Below are 16,863 nucleotides of genomic sequence, written 5' to 3'. Positions count from 1 at the left end.
TCTCCGGCATCAAGCCCCGACTGGTCGTACCACTGGAGCGATCGGCCGGCTGCTGGCTCGATGAGCTGCCGGCTGTCCTCTGGAGTCTGCGTACTACCCCAAACAAGTCAACCGGCTTCACTCCGTTCTTCCTTGTATATGGTGTCGAGGCTGTCATCCCAACTGACATCGAGTTCGACTCGCCTCGGGTCACCATGTACACGGAGGCGGAGGCCAAGGAAGCGCGAGAAGACGGCGTCGACCTGCTGGAAGAAGGTCGGCTGTTAGCACTCAGCCGGTCCGCCATCTACCAGCAGGGTTTGCGCCGTTACCACAACCGGAAGGTCAAGCCAAGATCTTTCCAAGAGGGCGACCTTGTGCTTTGGCTGATCCAGCGAACAGCCGGCCAGCACAAGCTCTCGGCCCCTTGGGAAGGCCCTTTCGTCATCAGCAAAGCACTAGGCAACAACTCCTACTACCTGATCGACGCACAAAAACCAAGAGCACGCAAGAGGGATGATTCCGGCAAGGAGTCGGAGCGACCATGGAACGCGAACCTCCTGAGAAGATTTTACAATTGAAAGCAGCATGTATCATGCTACCTTTTTGTATTAAGTACGAAACAACGGGCCCCCCGAGGAGCACTCGGGGACTGCCCTCCTTTATCTATGAATGACGAGTGTCATACTCATGAATGTATTATTACATTTGATTTTCTGTCTCGCACCGGGTTCGACTAGTCGGCCCGGGGACTGGCCGCCTTAAGTTATATTAAAAGTTCTACCTGAAGTCAGACAAGTAGTGTGCCGGCACCTGAGCCCTCTCTTGTTGAAAGTCGCAGCTCGAAGAGCCGACTGTCAAGAGCCAAAGGCAGAAAGGATGCCCACACGAAAAACGGCTAAGGACTAACGAACTTGTATAACGCAAAGACGGCCTCCAACCACGCTTGCCGGCTGTCGAAACAGCCGGCTGGCCGGCCTCCCAAACACTTCGCTATAATCCAACAAAGCTAGAGTACTTGCCCTCCCAAGCACTTCCCCAGCCACAGATTGCAGAGCAGCTGTCCGGCTGGGAAGGCGGCAACCAAGGGAGGGCGGCAAAGGAAACAGCAGAAGGATGAAAAGTAAAGAACAAGGGAAAGCCAAACGCATGCATTATTATATTTACACATAAGGCCCCAAACCGGCCGGCAGTCAATATTGTTCGAATACACCCCCAGTGGGTGGAATTGTGCAAACTTAACAAAATACTGTTCCAAGAGTGGTAAAACAGGAAAATAGAGGCAGCAGACTAGACTAAGGGCGCAGTGTGGGAGCCGGGTTGGTCGGTGGAGACGGCGCCACCGACTGGAGGAGTGGCCGGCTGGCGGGTCTCGGCTTGATCATCGCCGGCTGCAGGCGGTGCACCCGCGCGTGCCTTGTTGCTGGAGGCACGGTCAAGCTGAGGCTGACCGGCCGCTCCACCATCTGGCCCGGCGTCTTCACCCTCCTCCTCCTCCTCGCCCTCGTCGCTGGAGTCGATCTCCTCCGCCGAGTCCTCGCCGTCTGGCGGGTTCAGCCCGAACCACTCCTCCGGCTGGGCAACGCCGTTGTCGTCCACCTCAGGAGTGAAGACGCTGGTGTCGGTGTAGTCGGCGATCGCCGAAACCCGCTAGATGATAGCCGGCCGCGCCGGCTCCAGCTCCGTGTCGGCCTCCTGCCGCCAGGTGGCCAGCTGGTCCAGACTCAGCTCGGGATACCAGGCCTTGGCGAACTCCGGCGCCCGCCTGGCGCCGGACCGAGCCGCCGATGCCTTCCAGGCCTCGAAGCGGCCGACCGCCACCTCCAGCCAGTCGGCAGTCCGACTGGGGTGCGGGGAATCACCTCACCAGGCCAGAGGGCGGCTAACACCTGCGCCCCAGCACGCTGAAGCTGGCGGAGCATGTGGTGAGCCGGCTGAAGGCGGGCTTGAATTGCCAAGAGCTGCTCCTCCAGCGACCAGCGAGCGTTTGGCGCGATCTCGGCGCCAACCTGCCTTCGTGCCTCGCGGTGGGCCTCGACGACCTGGTTGGCGGCGGTAGAGTAGCCAGGGAAGTACTCTGCGCAAAGAAGAAAGAGAAAGAAGAGAAAAACACCAAGTCAGAAAATGAGCTAAAACGGCAAGCGACAAGCAAGGACGAAGAGGAAGGCGGCCTACCGTCGACCAAGTCTTCGATCTGGCCATAGCCGTTGGTCAGCGTCTGCTTCGCTTCGGCCCAGCTGGCCGCCTCTGTCTCATACTCGGCTTGGAGGGCAGCCTCGCTGTCCTGCACCGCCTTCAGGGCCGCCTTGTGGCTCTTCTCCTGGTCGGCCAACCTCTTGGCCAGGCGGTCACGCTCCTGTGCCAAGGCGGCAAACTCGGCCTCCTTAGCGCGGAGGGCGGCCTGAGCCCCGCCCAGCTGTTCCCTCAGACTGGCGTTGGCTGCTGCAGGGATGGCCGAAAAGAAAGAAGCGATAAGGAAGAAGTCGTCAAGGAAGATCCGACCCGACTGCTCAGCAGTCGGCCCGAATCTCGGGGACTACACCCAGTGGGTGCGCTGACGCGCCCCCACGTGAGATAAAAGACGAAGCACTTACCCCGGCTCTCAGATAGGTCAGCAGCCTTCTGGGTCAGCTCCCGAGCCTGGGAGTTGAAGGCAGCCGCGCGGAGGTTGTGGTAGTCCTGCAAGTCAGGCAGAGGAGCGAATGAGAACAAGAATAGCAAAACAAGGCCCGCTAAGAAGTTCCAAGCCGCCTGCTCAGCAGCCGACTCGGAACTCGGGGACTACACCCAGTGGGTGCGCTGACGCGCCCCCACGGAAGAAACCAAGATCAAAAAAGCAAAAATAAGAAGACTAACCCGAATGGCCGCCCGCGTCGCAAGGAACTTGTCATTATATTTCCTCAGCGCCGCAGCCTGGGCCTGAAGCCGGTTCCGGACGTCCTGCGCTGCCACGTTCACCACAGCCGTCCCTCCACCCGGCGTCCACCCCGAGCTGGCGCTGGCCGCCTCCATGTCCTGGGCCGACGAGCTGGAGCCCGCGGCCTTCTGCGGCTCCGATGCGGCTTTCCCCGTCCGCTGGCGCGATGGCGACTGGACCACCAGATCCGTCCACGCGGCCGGCTCGCCCCCGGCCGATTGCGCAGGCGGCGAGTTAGGCCGGCCGCCTTGGGTTGCCCCAGTCGGCGGAGCCGGTGCCGCCTCCCTCTCCGGGACGACGACGTCGTCCTCCCTCTCCAATCCCGGCTGGTCGCCACCGGCTTCCTCTGGCGGGGGCTCTGGGGCCTCAGGCGCCGCGACGCACAGAGGGGTGACGAGCAAGGCCCCCTCCGCCATCGCCGCGGCCGCAGCCTCCGCATGGGCCTTGGCCGCTGCGTCGGCGTGCACCTTCGCCGCCTCCTCCTCCTGTGCCACCTTGGCGGCAGCCGCCCTCAACTCCTCCGCCTCCCACTCCTCCCGCGCCTCCCGCGCGTTTCGCTCTGTCGCCGCCTGAAGCTCGGTGCGGGGGTCCACGCGGCGGGTGCTGCCGGATCCTCCCGGCGATCCAACGACGGAGGCGGCAGCAACCCGCTCGAGCGACAGCGGAGCCCTGATTTTTTGAGAAAGGACAAGGATTCAGAAACTACCAAAGAAAAGAAGAAAGAATGTACAAAGGAGTATACACTTACGCCGACACCGTCTGCGGCTGCTTCACCACCTTGCGGAAGTGGGCCGCCTTCGCGGCCGCCTCATCCTGCCTGGTCGCCGCCGCCCCGCCCTTGGGCTTCTTCGGCCGACTGCCGAACAAGCCCGATGCGGCACGACGCTTCTGCCCGCCGCCCCGAGCAGGCGGCGCGGCGGAGGAACCCGCGCCGTGGCCAGACGCTGGCTGGCGACGTGGGACGACTTCCGCCTCGTCGTCATCCGGCCAGTCATCAAAGCTGGCTCCAAGACCGGAGCCGCCGGCTTCGCCGTCACCCGTCTCGGTGTTGTCCTCCATGCCCGCCGCCCCCAAGTCGTAGTCCTCCAGGTCATGTTCCGCCCGGTCGGGGAGGAATTGGCGCTCTGTCTCCGACCCGGCCGCAGGTCGAAGGAGAGAGCTCTGCCAAGGCACCCCAACTGGTCAGAGACGGCCAGAAGGAATTCGACAACAAAACTAAGGAACGAAAAGAAAAGAGAAAACATACCATGGACGGAGGATGCGCACGGGAATATGGCTCCTTGCCAAACCGCCACTCTGCAGAGAGCTTGCAGTTCGCAAGGTAATTCACCATGTGGGCCACCTCGTCATGCGGCATGTCCTTGGTGCACATCCGGCTTGGATCGAGCTGGCCGCTCATCTGACAGATCAGGTGAGGGCGGCTCTGAAGCGGAAGCACCCGGCGCATGACGAAGGCGGCCAGCAAGTCTGGCCCAGTCAGGCCCTCCGACTGGATCATCACCCGCCTGACGGCCGCGGCTCCAGCCGGCGTCAGCGACGCGGCCCGATAGGACCAGTGGGGCCGCCTCCCAGCCGGCGGGCCGGCTACGTAAGCCGGCAAGTTGACGTAGTCACCTTGCGGGGCGACGTTCTTCACGTAGAAATAGGACTTCTGCCAGCGCTTCACCGACTGGATTAACGTGATGACGGGGAAGGGGTTGTCGGCCGCCGGCCTCCGCATCGCGATGAAGGCGCCACTCTGGGCCGGCACGCCCTGCATGCGGGTGCCCAGCTTGGATTGGAAGAACTCCCCCCAGAGCTCCAGGGTGGGGAGAACGCCAAGGAAGCCTTCGCACAAGGTGACGAAGGCGGACAGCAGCACCACCGTGTTTGGAGTGAGGTGGTGCGGCTGGAGTTGATAGAAGTCGAGGAAGGAGCGGAAGAAAGCGCTCGCCGGCAAGCCGATGTCGCGCAGGAAATGCGAGCGGAAGACTACCCGCTCGCCTTCCTCCGGCTCCGGCGTGATCTCCCTCGCAGGCGCGAGACGGACCCGCACCTGGTCCGCGCCGGGCAACTGCAGCGTCTTGCGGAGGAACTCGATGTGGTCCATGTGGACGTTGGAGCCGTCCCAGTCCCCGCCGTACTGCATGGTGGCGAGAAGCTAGCGAGGAAGAGTGCGGCGGCGGAGAAAGCACGGCCCTGCAGCGGCAGAGCTGCGGGGCGGAGTGAAGAATGGTGGGACGGCGCGGCGGCGAGGCGCGGCTGCGAGGGAAAGCAGGAGGAAGAAGATGGCGGAGAGGAGAGGAGCGTGCGAGCGTCTGCCGCTTCCCCCTCCTCCCCCTACTTATAGCCTCGTGCGGCGAAGCCGAGGAGGCGAGGCGTGGGGAGGAACGTGGGATTAACTGCGCCCACTCCCCCACGTCCCACGATTATTGCGCCCTAACGGCGTGCGGAAACTGCCGTCGGAGGACGTGCGGACGGCTTTGGGCCGCAAAGAATCCACGCCTGGGCCTAGGCGTAGGAGTGGTGGGCCCTTGGCCTGCGGCGACATCTTGTCACGCGCGTGGGTTGGCAGGCTCTCTTCAGCCAGGGGATGCCACGTGGTTCGCAGGCGGCGAGCGGCCGACCCGCAGCCCAGTGCGCGCGCCAACAGACTCCCGCCTTCCGACTTTAAAAATTTCGCCAAGACGGCGCGCCCAACCGAAGCCGGCTCCTAGCTGCTGGCTCGTCAAGATAAGAAGCTGACCGAGTTTCTCGACCTCCACTCGGCCTCGAAGCCCAACCAGCTTCGGGGACTACTGTCGGAGTAAATGGCCACGGGTAGCCTAACCAACTCCCCCTGGCTCTTCGAAAAATTACCAGGCCATTCAAGCCTTCAAGCATACAAAGCATAGGGCCGCCTTCCCCCGGCCGGCTATCCCCAGGGCCGACTCCCAGAAGGCGACCCAGTCTCAGAAACCTCCCCCAAGAAAGATACGAGATAGCCGACTCCAGGGAGCCGGCCCCAAGAGGACCGACTCCCAGAAGACAGCCATGAAGAAAGCCGACTCCCGGAAGCCGGCCATGAAGAAAGTCGGCTCCCAGAAGCCGGCCAAGACTGCACCCACAAAGACTGTACCCACATAACGGTGATAGGATGGGGCGTGGCCGCAGTACAGCCCACTACCCCCAAATCCCGGAACAGGTATGGCCACAGGGCGCCGTACGGGCCAGCCATCCCCCGTCTGGCGCGGCATGGTAGCCATGTTGGCCTCGATGTCACCCACGACAGGTGCCAGTACGGCCCGTGGGTGGCGGGCCCCTTTGCCAGAGAGACATCTGAAGACGGCCCGGCCTCCTCTAGTCTGCCAGGGATGTGGCCGGCTCCCAATAGCCGGCTACCTCCCTCCCTCGAAGCATGCGCCCCATTAAGGAGACAGGACGAGGTAAGGCTATAGTGAGAGCTCGCAAGGCGGCGACACTGTAGCCACGCTTACCTCGACAAAGCCCTCGTCATCAGAGGCGAGGCAATAGTAACCAGCCGCCGACAAAGCCCCCAAGCGGTGGGGCCGGCGTGCCGGCCAAGAAGCCGGCAGCCGGCAGGACCCACCAGTCGGCGGGCCCCAGTGGCCGGCGAAGAAGCCGGCGAGCATAGACACGGACGGCTGGGACCCGCGCCCAGCCGGATTACCATTGTACCCCTGGGGGGTAGGCCTATATAAACCCCCCGGGACACCCATGCAAAGGGTTGATCTCATAGAGTTTCACACACCACATAGAGAGAAAAGGAGAGCTAGCCTTGCCCTTCTTCTCTCTCTAGCCAGACAGCTCAAGGAGTACTTGTAGCTACTTGTATTGATCTAGTGATCATGCGGAGACCCCGCAGAGCAGGACTAGGGGTGTTATCTCCACGGAGAGCCCCGAACCTGGGTAAGATCCGCCGGCGTGCATGTCTTCGCCTCATCCCGTTTCCAGGCACCGGCGACGTCTTACTGGCTCCCACAATGATAAGCCACCCGTTGGCATATGTCGCACCTACCACCCGACACCGCTGGGATGATGAAGATGGCCACCGGTGATGGTTTCCCCCTCCGGCAGGGTGCCGGAACGGGCTCCCGATTGGCTTTTCATGGCTACAGAGGCTTGCGGCGGCGGAACTCCCGATCTAGGTTTATTTCTGGGGGTTTCTATATTTATAGGAATTTTTGGCGTCTGGAACAAGTCAGGGGGGTCCACGAGGTGCCCACAAGACCGGAGGGCGCCCTCCACCCTCGTGGAGGCCTCGTGGCTCTTCTGGCCCAACTCTTTTGCTTCGGGGACTTCTTTTGGTCCATAAAAAATCACCGTAAATTTTTAGGTCAATTGGACTCCGTTTGGTATTCCTTTTCTGTAAAACTAAAAAACAAGGAAAAAACAGAAACTGGCACAGGGCTTTAGGTTAATAGGTTAGTCCCAAAAACCATATAAAATAGCATATAAATGCATATAAAACATCCAAGATAGATAATATAATAGCATGGAACAATAAAAAATTATAGATACATTGGAGACGTATCGGACACCTCTCCGGTCAATAACCAATAGCAGAACCTGGATGCCCATATTGGCTCCTACATATTCTACGAAGATCTTTATCGATCGAAACATTATGACAACATACGTAATTCCCTTTATCTATCGGTATGTTACTTGCCCGAGATTCGATCGTGGTATCTCTATACCTAGTGCAATCTCGTTACCGGCAAGTCTCTTTACTCGTTCCGTAATACATCACCTCGTGACTACCTCCTTAGTCGTTTGCTTGCAAGCTTATGATGTGTATTACCCAGAGGGCCCAGAGATACCTCTTCGATACTCGGAGTGACAAATCCTAATCTCGATCTACGCCAACTCAACAAACACCTTAGGAGATACCTTTAGAGCATCTTTATAATCATACAGTTACGTTGTGACGTTTGATAGCACACAAGACATTCCTCCGGTATCCGAGAGTTGCATTAATTTCATAGTAGAAGGAATATGTATTTGACATGAAGAAAGCAATAGCAATAAAACTGAACGATCATTATGCTAAGCTAACGAATGGGTCTTGTCCATCACATCATTATCCTTTGATCCCGTTTAATGATGTGATCCCGTTTTCAAATGACAACTCATGTCCATGGTTAGGAAACCTTAACCATCTTTGATCAATGAGCTAGTCTAGTAGGGGCTTACTAGGGACACGGTGTTTGTTTATGTATTCACACATGTATTTAAGTTTCCGATCAATACAATTCTAGCATGAATAATAAACCTTTGTCATGAATAAGGAAATATAAAAATAACAACTTTATTATTGCCTCTATGGCATATTTCCTTAATATTATTGACTTGGTCTCTTAGAGATGCTATGTGGTATGTATATGCGTTTATAGAGATGCGTATATACACATATGTAGAGCGTGTTTGGTTCACATCTCTGTTTTAGGGCATTTTGCATACTTGTTCCAGTTGGGCCTGGTTGGGTAAATGCAAGCTAAAACCCAACATCTGCATGTAGTTTGGTTGCCTGCATTAGACTTTCTGCATGAGGGAATCAACTAGTCGGCACACTGTTTGGTTGCCTGCGTCGTTGTTGTTAAACAAACAACATGTTGTTTGGTTGCAAACGGCTAAAGATGTGATTTCCACTTCTCACTAGTGGTGATCTTACCACTCACACTGAACATTGTTTTGTCCTAGCTAGGAAACAAATGGCAGTTTATCCTAGCTACTAGCAAATGACAATACAAGTTATTAAGAGCCAACATGGCTGGATAAGGATAGTTCAATGATACTAACTTGGTGCTTCCTCCTCATGTTCCTCTTCCTCTGCTGCTGATGTGCTACTTCCTTTTCCTCGCTTCTGCTGTTGCCTCTTTCTTCTTCTTCCACTTGTTCTTCTACTACAGATCCTTGTTTGAACTCTGTTATCCCACATTGCCTGAGCCCACTCCAACCTTTTGTTCTTCCACGCTTCATTGTCGAACGCCTCCACTCCATGGCCGGAGTTGATCACCTCATCAGGAGTCACATCTTCCTCCTCTGGCACAAATTCATCAACTCCCCATTGCAGGATCCAGTTGTGAATGATGCAACATGCAAGAACAAGCTTCACCTGGGTAGGGTAAGGGTGGAATGGCTTCTGATCCAGTATCTTAAACCTGTTCTTCAGAGCTCCAAAAGCTCTCTCAACAGTCACTCTAAGGCTGGAGTGTCTGCGATTGAATAGTTCCTGAGGAGTCCTAGGATAGTTCCTACCAGCAAACTTGTTCAGATGGTACCTGGTTTTCCTGAAGGGTGGAAGAACAGCTGGCCGACATGCATAGCCAACATCTCTACGGTAGAACTTGCCATCGGGGATGTTGATGCCATCATGACGACTCATGTCGTCATTGAGAATGTTAGCACCATGTGCTGATCCTTCCCAGCCAGCCAGCACATATGTGAACTTCAGATCGAAGTCAACAGTAGCTAGCACATTCTGCCTTGTGTAGTGCTTCCTACCTCTATATGTTGCAGCTTGTGACCTCGGCACTCTGACAGTGACATGAGTACCATTTATTGCTCCAATTCAATCCTAGAATGGCATTACAATATGTTGTTAGTCTACTACAGAACAATGCATGAACTACAACAACATATCAAGTGCTCACCTTCAAGTATGGATACCATCTTGGGCTAGTGCGAATCTTGGTAGGAGTCCGGCCGGTTGGTGACCTGATCATCCATCCTCTGAGCTCCCCAGCAGCATACAACACTTGCTTGAAGGACCTGGAGATGGTCTCCATTGATCTCCTGAAGGTGTTGTGTACAACCCTGAACCTCTGGTTATGACCAACAACATGGAGGAACATGCCAACTTGCTCTTCCACAGTGGTGTGCATGCTATCTTCTAGCAGCCCCCTGCTCCTAAACGTCCGCACAAGCATGGCAAAAGGTGCTCTTTTCATTCGAAGCATCCACAGAGCCTCTGTGTCGTTGCAGTTGTAGATGTAGTTCATATTCACTATCCTCTCTTGATCCCGGATTAACATCGGACCACACCGGATGCGAGGTCTCTCATTCCGATGAACAACTCTCTTATGGACCAACAGGATCCAGGCCTGAACCGCAGCTATCAGCGATGCCGCCTGAACTAGCTTCGTCTGTTCATCCACAACCTAAGCGACATCCATGATGTGGTCAGCGATGGCGCTATCGACCCTAAACGCTCCTATCGAACGACCTAACACATAACAGAGGAAGGGGGAGGGGGTAGCTTACCAACTTCGAGGTCGCGGGAGACATGGCAGAGACGAGGAGGGCTGGACGGAGACGAAGAAGAAACAGAGAAGCAGCCGCCGCCTCTTGCCGCTGCAGGGGAGTGTCGTAGCCGCAGATCTCAGTCGCCGCTGCCGTCCCAGTCGCAGATCTGAGTCGATGGTGCCGCCGGTGCCAACAACAGAGGAGGGTTTGTCCTGCAACTAGAGGTGAGCGAGTAAATGGGGTGGTGAGGGTATATTTGGCGCCACCCCGCCTCGGCCGATTTTCCCCTCCCGCCATCTCCGGTCGCATCCCCCCTGCACCGCGCCCTACGCCGCATCTTTGTTTTCCGTCCCACTCAGCCTGGCTCGTTGGAAACGACCGATTCGAGCGTTCCCAGCGAGCCAGGCTGAGGGGTGCTTTAAGTTCCGTGCAGATGCGAGTTAGGCCGGCCTGCACGCAACCAAACGGCCCATTTTCATTCCGCCCGGCCCTGGTTGGGCTGTATGCAGCCTACCAAACGCGTCCGTAATGTGATGTTTGCTTATTTTTTGTGCGGGGCTGAGATGAACTTTTTAGGCAAGCGGTAGAGTGAGCCGGTATGTTAAGAGAAACTCCAATGGGGCGATCCATTTCGTCCGTCGCCGTCCGTTTGGGTCGGCGCGGACAGAAAAGGCGGCCCAATGCGCCGACCCAAACGGACGCGTGTTTGCTTGGAGTCCGCATGGCGACCCATTCCCGACCCAATTTTGAGCCGGATTTGCGTCAGCGCGGACACGAGACGGACGCGCGCGCGCCTACTCCTCTCCCCGGGCCCGCTGGTCGGTGGCAGCCACCACCATTTCCCCCCATTGTCCCCGAAAACACTCCCCCCCCCCCCCGCGCGCGCTCCTGCCCCACACCCCGCCATGGAGGACGCCATCGACTTCGATGCCGCTGCCAGCCTCGCCTCCCTCGCCTCGTCCGGCACCGCCGTCCCCTCCGGGAAAGGCAAGCCTCGTGCCCCGTGCAAGACCGCCGCCGCGACCAAGCCAAAGAAGGCGCTGACGCCCGAACAATGGGCAAGGGAGTCGGCCAAGAGGAAGGGCCGGAGGCACGCCGCGGACACGAGGGATGAGGCCGCCGTCGTCGCCGCCGCGCAGCAGAAGGTCACCAACGCCCACGTCGCGGCGGCAACGAGGGAGGCGCTCTACATGCTAAGTTTAAACCCTAGCCAGCACGGCCTCGTCCAAGCCGCCGTCGCCGCGGCCAGCACCGGCTCGTCGGCGTTTCCTCAGATGGTGCTGCCTGACTTGCCCCGGGCATCGGCTTGCAACCCGATCCCCTGCTTCCACGTCTACCCGCAGACCTCCCACCTCTCCGGGGAGTGCTCGCCCGACATGAGCGTGGTCGCGCCTTCCATGCCCGCGCCTGCGCCCATCGACCTCAACGCCACCCCGGTGGCCGGTGGCTTGTCATCCGACGGTGCGAGGAAACACGCGTGGCAGACGCCGACCGGCGTGCTCCCGGATGCCCGCAACCTGTTCGAGGAAATGTCGTCCGTCGACGAGGACTACATGCAAAACCTCATCTTCGAGGGCGGTGCGCCAGCCGCTGGCTACGATCCCGGCGAGACACAAAGCCAGGACGGCTGCAGGGCGTTCACGCCGGCCGCTGGCTATGATCCCGATCAGGCGGCCTTCATGCGTGATCAGGTCGGCATCGACCTGGACGGCTTCCCCCTCGACCACGAGTTCCCGGACGACTACGGGCTAGAGGAAGAGGACGAGTGCGACATCAAAGTGGAGCCTTTGTTCGAGGACGAGCTCGCCAACCAAGCCGCCGGTCCTAAGCCGAAGCACAAGAGCAAGCGCACGAAGGCATACACGGCGGCCGAGGACAAGCTTCTTTGCGAGTGTTGGCGAGACATTGGACAAGACCCCAAGACGGGCGCCGAGCAAAAGCATTCAACCTTTTGGATTCGTGTCCACCGAGAGTTTCATGAGCGCAAGAAGTTTCTGCCTTACCAATTTGTGAGCACGCGCGGGTGGGTCTCCATTTCCAAGCGGTGGAGGGTGATCCAACAAGAGTGCAACAAGTTTTGCGCCACTCTTGAGAGCGTCAAGGCCTGCCCCGTTAGCGGCATCGGCATGCAAGACATGGTATGCTAGCAAGCCACCCTCTTTTGTGTCATCAAGTTCATCCTTTGCGTGTTCATTTGCATATCACTTGCTCATATGCTTGCATGAAAACATTTTGTAGGCATTTCAAGCTTTGCAGGCATTCAAGGTTCAACACAATGGCAAGTGCTTCAACCTTTCCCATTGCTATCGGGTCATCAAGGACGAGGAGAAATTCAAGGCGCAATATGCAGCACTCAAGTCGCGTGGGGGGAAGAAAGGCGTTGGGGAGGGCGAGCCGGCACGGCCGCGGGGAAGACCAACTCCAAGAAGGAGGACAAGCGAGATGCGGCCACCAACGCCTTGATCACAAGCGTGGACGGCATGATGAATAAGAAGGACTCAAGGGAGGAGGAGCGCCGACGTTTCAAGGCGGAGCAAATGGATGCTTTCATCGAGATCCAAAGGAGGAGGCTTGATCTGGACGCCGAGAAGCAAGCCAAGATGTTCGAGCTAGAGGCGGAGAAGCAAGCCAAGATGCTAGAGATCGAGGCCGCCAACGCCAAGACCAAGGCGAAAGAAGTGGCTCTCGCGAGCATGATGACCGGGGTGAAGACCATGAAGGTGGATCTCAACACCATGTCGTCAAGGAAGAGGTCGTGGTTCGAGAAGATGCAGGCCGACATGCTCAAGTTCGACGACGAGTGATCTATGGCGGCGAGCGCCATCTTTTTTGTATGCCGGCAGGTGTGCCGGCATGACCATGGGAGCCGCGATGGCGTGGTCGAACTCAAGTCTCACCCTTTTTTGTGTGCTGGCATGTGTGCCGGCCGACTGGCGAGTGCGCCAGCATGAACTGTGGTGATATTTTCTGAAGCCGGCATTGTATGCCGGCGCTGGCATGGTGCCGACATGAGACATGGCCGCCGGCATGATCGGCCGCGGGCCTTTTTTATTTAAAAATTGAATGCGGACATGAAATGGGTCGGCGCGTTGGGCGCACTGCTGACCCAAATACAAAACTGGACGGACGCCGGGCGGGTGGCCGACCCAAACGGACAAAAAGCGGATAAATGCGTCATCCGTTTGAGTCGGCTCGTTGGAGTTGCCCTAAGACATCTCTCATTTGTTTTTGTACTACCAAACATGGTGCACATTTTATATGCTTGAAGAAAACCAGACGAAACGCAAGCCAAGCGTCTAGAGCAGGGATTTGTCACTGAAAGAAAAGAAATGCGGCTAGTAGCAGCGTACTACTGCTAGCTGCGTAGGCAATCACGGCAAGCAGGCTATATTCCGCACTGACGGACTGCTGTGGCTTTTCAGTTTTCACCTTTTTGGAAAAGGAGAAACGGATAAGCACCATTTGACTATCTTGCCACGCTATTCGCCCTTCCCCCTCGTAAGGTAAGTAACGCCTAATTTAACGACTCCTCCGCATCTTAGTGGCCTCCTCGATCGCAGGCTGAGACTCGCGCAACCTTCCCATCCCATATTAAACTCGCCCCACCCCATCTAGGGTTTGGCCCTCCCAAGAGACCCGCGACCCCCTTAATCCCTCTCCCAACCCTTATCTGCATCCCTCTCCATGGCCACGGCGGCGGCGGCGAAGCGGAAGCCGGTGTTCGTCAAGGTGGACCAGCTCAAGCCCGTCACCAGCGGCCACACGCTCGTCGCCAAGGTGCTCAGCTCCAAGACCGTCCTCCAGAAGGCCCGCGCCGCTGGCGGCCCCGGCCCGGCCGCCAAGCCCACCAGGATCGCCGAGTGCCTCATCGGCGACGAGACCGGCTGCGTCCTCTTCACCGCCCGCAACGACCAGGGTACGATCTACTCTCCTTTTTGGCGTCATGCGCGGGGTACTCGTGACCGATACATTGACTTGACTTGAGATTCTCGCGCGCATACAACCTGGATTGCCACATCAAAGTACCGTATTATGTTTTTTTAATCCGTTATCATGGAAGGACTGTGTATGCGGCAGAACACATAGAAGTGTATTACAATCCTAGAATCGGATTGTGAAAAACGGAAGATGTAAAAACAAATTCAGTATATATCCAAGTAGCAAGTGAACTGAAAAGTGTCGATGCCTTGTAAAAGGTCCTGTAGTATAATAAGTGTACTATATATTTGTGCAAGTGCGTCTGAAACAGCAATGCCCTGGTTGGCTGGTTTTTGTTAAATTCCGCTAGTAGTAGGTGTATTATCTTATTGAAAGGCTCTTGTGCACTGAAAATGGAGCCCTTGTGCTCCCGAAGTTTACCCAACCCATTGCCAATCAATTGTCATGGGTCTCATTAGCTTGGTATAGAAGCTTTCAGGCACACACACCTGGTCAAGTTTGTCTAAAAAAAAACCTGGTCAAGTCGATTGGTAGATTGTTGTTACATTATATGGTTAGGCTGGTGATGGCTCAAAAGAGTTTAAACTTGAATCACACTATGCTTTTACCATATTAATTTCGTATTATGTGCATCATGTTTTCCTGCTTATTACATTAGTGTTACTGGCAATAAGCATAATTCATTTTGCATAATTAAATGGTCATATTCCAAATCTACTTTGTATGCTTAGGAACAAGAAAAATTAAATCCTTACATATTACTATGTTCCTTTTATGCTTTACTGAAACTTGTTGATCCTCAACTCATGTGCTAGGGCACAAATGCTCTGCCATAAATGCATGATTATGTGACTGATTTGCTAAACATTGGTTTACTTGGGCGATATAACAAGCATATACCTTTTTGCAGTTGATGTTTTGAAGCCTGGCAACACTGTCATTATACGCAATGCAAAGATTGATATGTTCAAAGGGTCAATGAGGCTTGCTGTTGACAAATGGGGCCGTGTTGAAGTAACTGAACCAGCAAGCTTCGGTGTAAAGGAGGACAACAATCTTTCACTTGTGGAGTATGAACTTGTCAATGTTGAAGAGTGAAAATCACATCCATCTTAATCAGAAGTGCTTTCCCAAGCCTGTTGGTCAAATCTACTTGTTGAGTTGTCTAGAATGTGAAAGATGGATCTTCTGAGTTCATATTGGAATTGTTCGCTCGAACTACCGCAAGTTCCTTCTTATCAAGCATTTCTATCTATGAGTGATTGTTAGTTGCTGCAGCAGTTGTGTTTCTGAGAACAAATGTGATGTGCTGAGCAGTAATATACAATTTGATCTCCTAAATGGATTATGCACCTTTCAGCTTGCAATTTTTATTTTATTTTAAACACTGATGATGTGAACATTTTGTTCTTGCGATGATCAACACACTGATGTTGGATAGTGGCTTTGATACTACCCACAAAAGGAGGATTGTTGAGTTACGATTGGGTGATGGAAAGAACCATATTTGTATTCTCAACAGAAAATAATTATTTGAATTTGAAACCACTTGTTTTCTACGAACTAGCAAAGTGCATGTGGCTTGCATCGCTCACAAACTTGAAAACTCCCTATTTATGGTATATACAACTAAAAATATATTAGTAGCTTTGACCCAAAATTCATTCGGGGGGAGGCATGGGTTTGTTGCAAATGAGGGGCGGACAGGTGGGTCTTTATGCAAATATACCACATCTTACTTCACATCACATTCATTAGATGGAGACCGAATGGTCAAAAGTGTCCGATGGCAGACACCATCATCACAAGGGCGTGCTTGGTAGTCTGCATCATTTTTTATGCATTTGCATATGTGATTAAGGTCGGGCCTCGCTTAGGGCCAGTTCTTTTGGGAGGCTTAAAAATTAAGCTGCCTCTTCCCAGTTTACAAAATATGCCTCCCTCTAAGTTTGTTGAGACTTCTATATTAGTTAGAAGAACAAGAGAGGCGGCTTATGGAAAAAGCTGGGGAGGGGGAGGGCTTTTTTTAAGCTGCCAAAAGAATTGGCCCTTAGTGCTAAAATCCATGTTTTGCACATATTTTGTTTGCCTGCATCCTTCCCATGCTGAGTAGAATATCGCATGCATGGTGTCAGGCTGTTTTAGGAAGATGCACAGTGTGGGTGTTTGATTACATGCAACAAATTTGTTTTGATAATTTATTGTTGGAGTGGCGAGGTTAAAGTACACAAATAGGCACAACGTAGACAAACATGCATAGCATATAACCGTAAACCGGTATCCTAAACACACGCTCATATGCAGTTAACCGACAAACAATTTCGGGAAAGTCTTAAACATCCTATGCAAAAACCTTAAAGGTGCCTAGAGATTCATGGCAAAGGCCCCTCACCTCGACGTTGCCGTCTTTGAAGACGATCATCTTCAGGGTGACGGGAGTCACCACCTTGAAGGCGACGAGGTACCCGATCCTGACCTTGTGAGCAACGGTGAGGGGGGACACCCTTATCAATGGTGAATGTGTCGATGATTGTCCGGATCGTCACTCTCCAGGCGCAACCGATGTTTGTCCTCAGCACGAATTCCTTTGGGGCGGTGGTTAAGTGCTTGGTGAACTCGGCTGGCATCGGCAGGCACTTCAGCTTGGGTGCAAGGATGACCTTGCAGAAGTGGCTTGGACCGACGTCCTTATGGAAATGGTTGTAGTTCTTCGGCTTATTGGGGGTGCTGCCGAGCTCCACCACCACCTTGCCCTTCTTGCCGGCCACAACCACCTCTCCCTTTGAGGAGTTCCTCGAAGC

General features: G+C 55.0%; 2 protein-coding genes across 2 annotated transcripts; one reads left to right on the top strand and one right to left on the bottom strand.

Moving 5' to 3' along the window:
• Positions 1-8,672: 8,672 nt before the first annotated feature.
• Positions 8,673-9,912, bottom strand: LOC109732263 (uncharacterized). Its single transcript, XM_020291462.1, has 2 exons — positions 9,596-9,912; positions 8,673-9,414 (listed from the first exon to the last, which is right to left on the bottom strand). The coding sequence occupies exons 1-2, from the start codon at positions 9,910-9,912 to the stop codon at positions 8,673-8,675; spliced, it is 1,059 nt and encodes a 352-aa protein (XP_020147051.1).
• A 3,745-nt stretch (positions 9,913-13,657) lies between these two features.
• LOC109732239 (uncharacterized protein At4g28440) lies at positions 13,658-15,403 on the top strand. Its single transcript, XM_020291437.4, has 2 exons — positions 13,658-14,039; positions 14,973-15,403. The coding sequence occupies exons 1-2, from the start codon at positions 13,808-13,810 to the stop codon at positions 15,158-15,160; spliced, it is 420 nt and encodes a 139-aa protein (XP_020147026.1). The 5' UTR covers positions 13,658-13,807; the 3' UTR covers positions 15,161-15,403.
• Positions 15,404-16,863: the final 1,460 nt, after the last annotated feature.

Source organism: Aegilops tauschii, chromosome 3 (genome assembly GCF_002575655.3).
Source record: "Aegilops tauschii subsp. strangulata cultivar AL8/78 chromosome 3, Aet v6.0, whole genome shotgun sequence".
Lineage (NCBI taxonomy): Eukaryota > Viridiplantae > Streptophyta > Magnoliopsida > Poales > Poaceae > Aegilops > Aegilops tauschii.
This window is presented reverse-complemented; position numbering and strand designations above follow the sequence as displayed.

Coding starts and splice junctions, on each gene's coding strand:
- LOC109732239 (XM_020291437.4), top strand. CDS start 13,808: ATGGCCACGGCGGCGGCGGCGAAGCGGAAGCCGGTGTTCGTCAAGGTG. Junction 14,040..14,972: donor CACCGCCCGCAACGACCAGG/GTACGATCTACT, acceptor ACCTTTTTGCAG/TTGATGTTTTGAAGCCTGGC.
- LOC109732263 (XM_020291462.1), bottom strand. CDS start 9,912: ATGTTAATCCGGGATCAAGAGAGGATAGTGAATATGAACTACATCTAC. Junction 9,415..9,595: donor CTCAGAGGATGGATGATCAG/GTCACCAACCGG, acceptor TGTCACTGTCAG/AGTGCCGAGGTCACAAGCTG.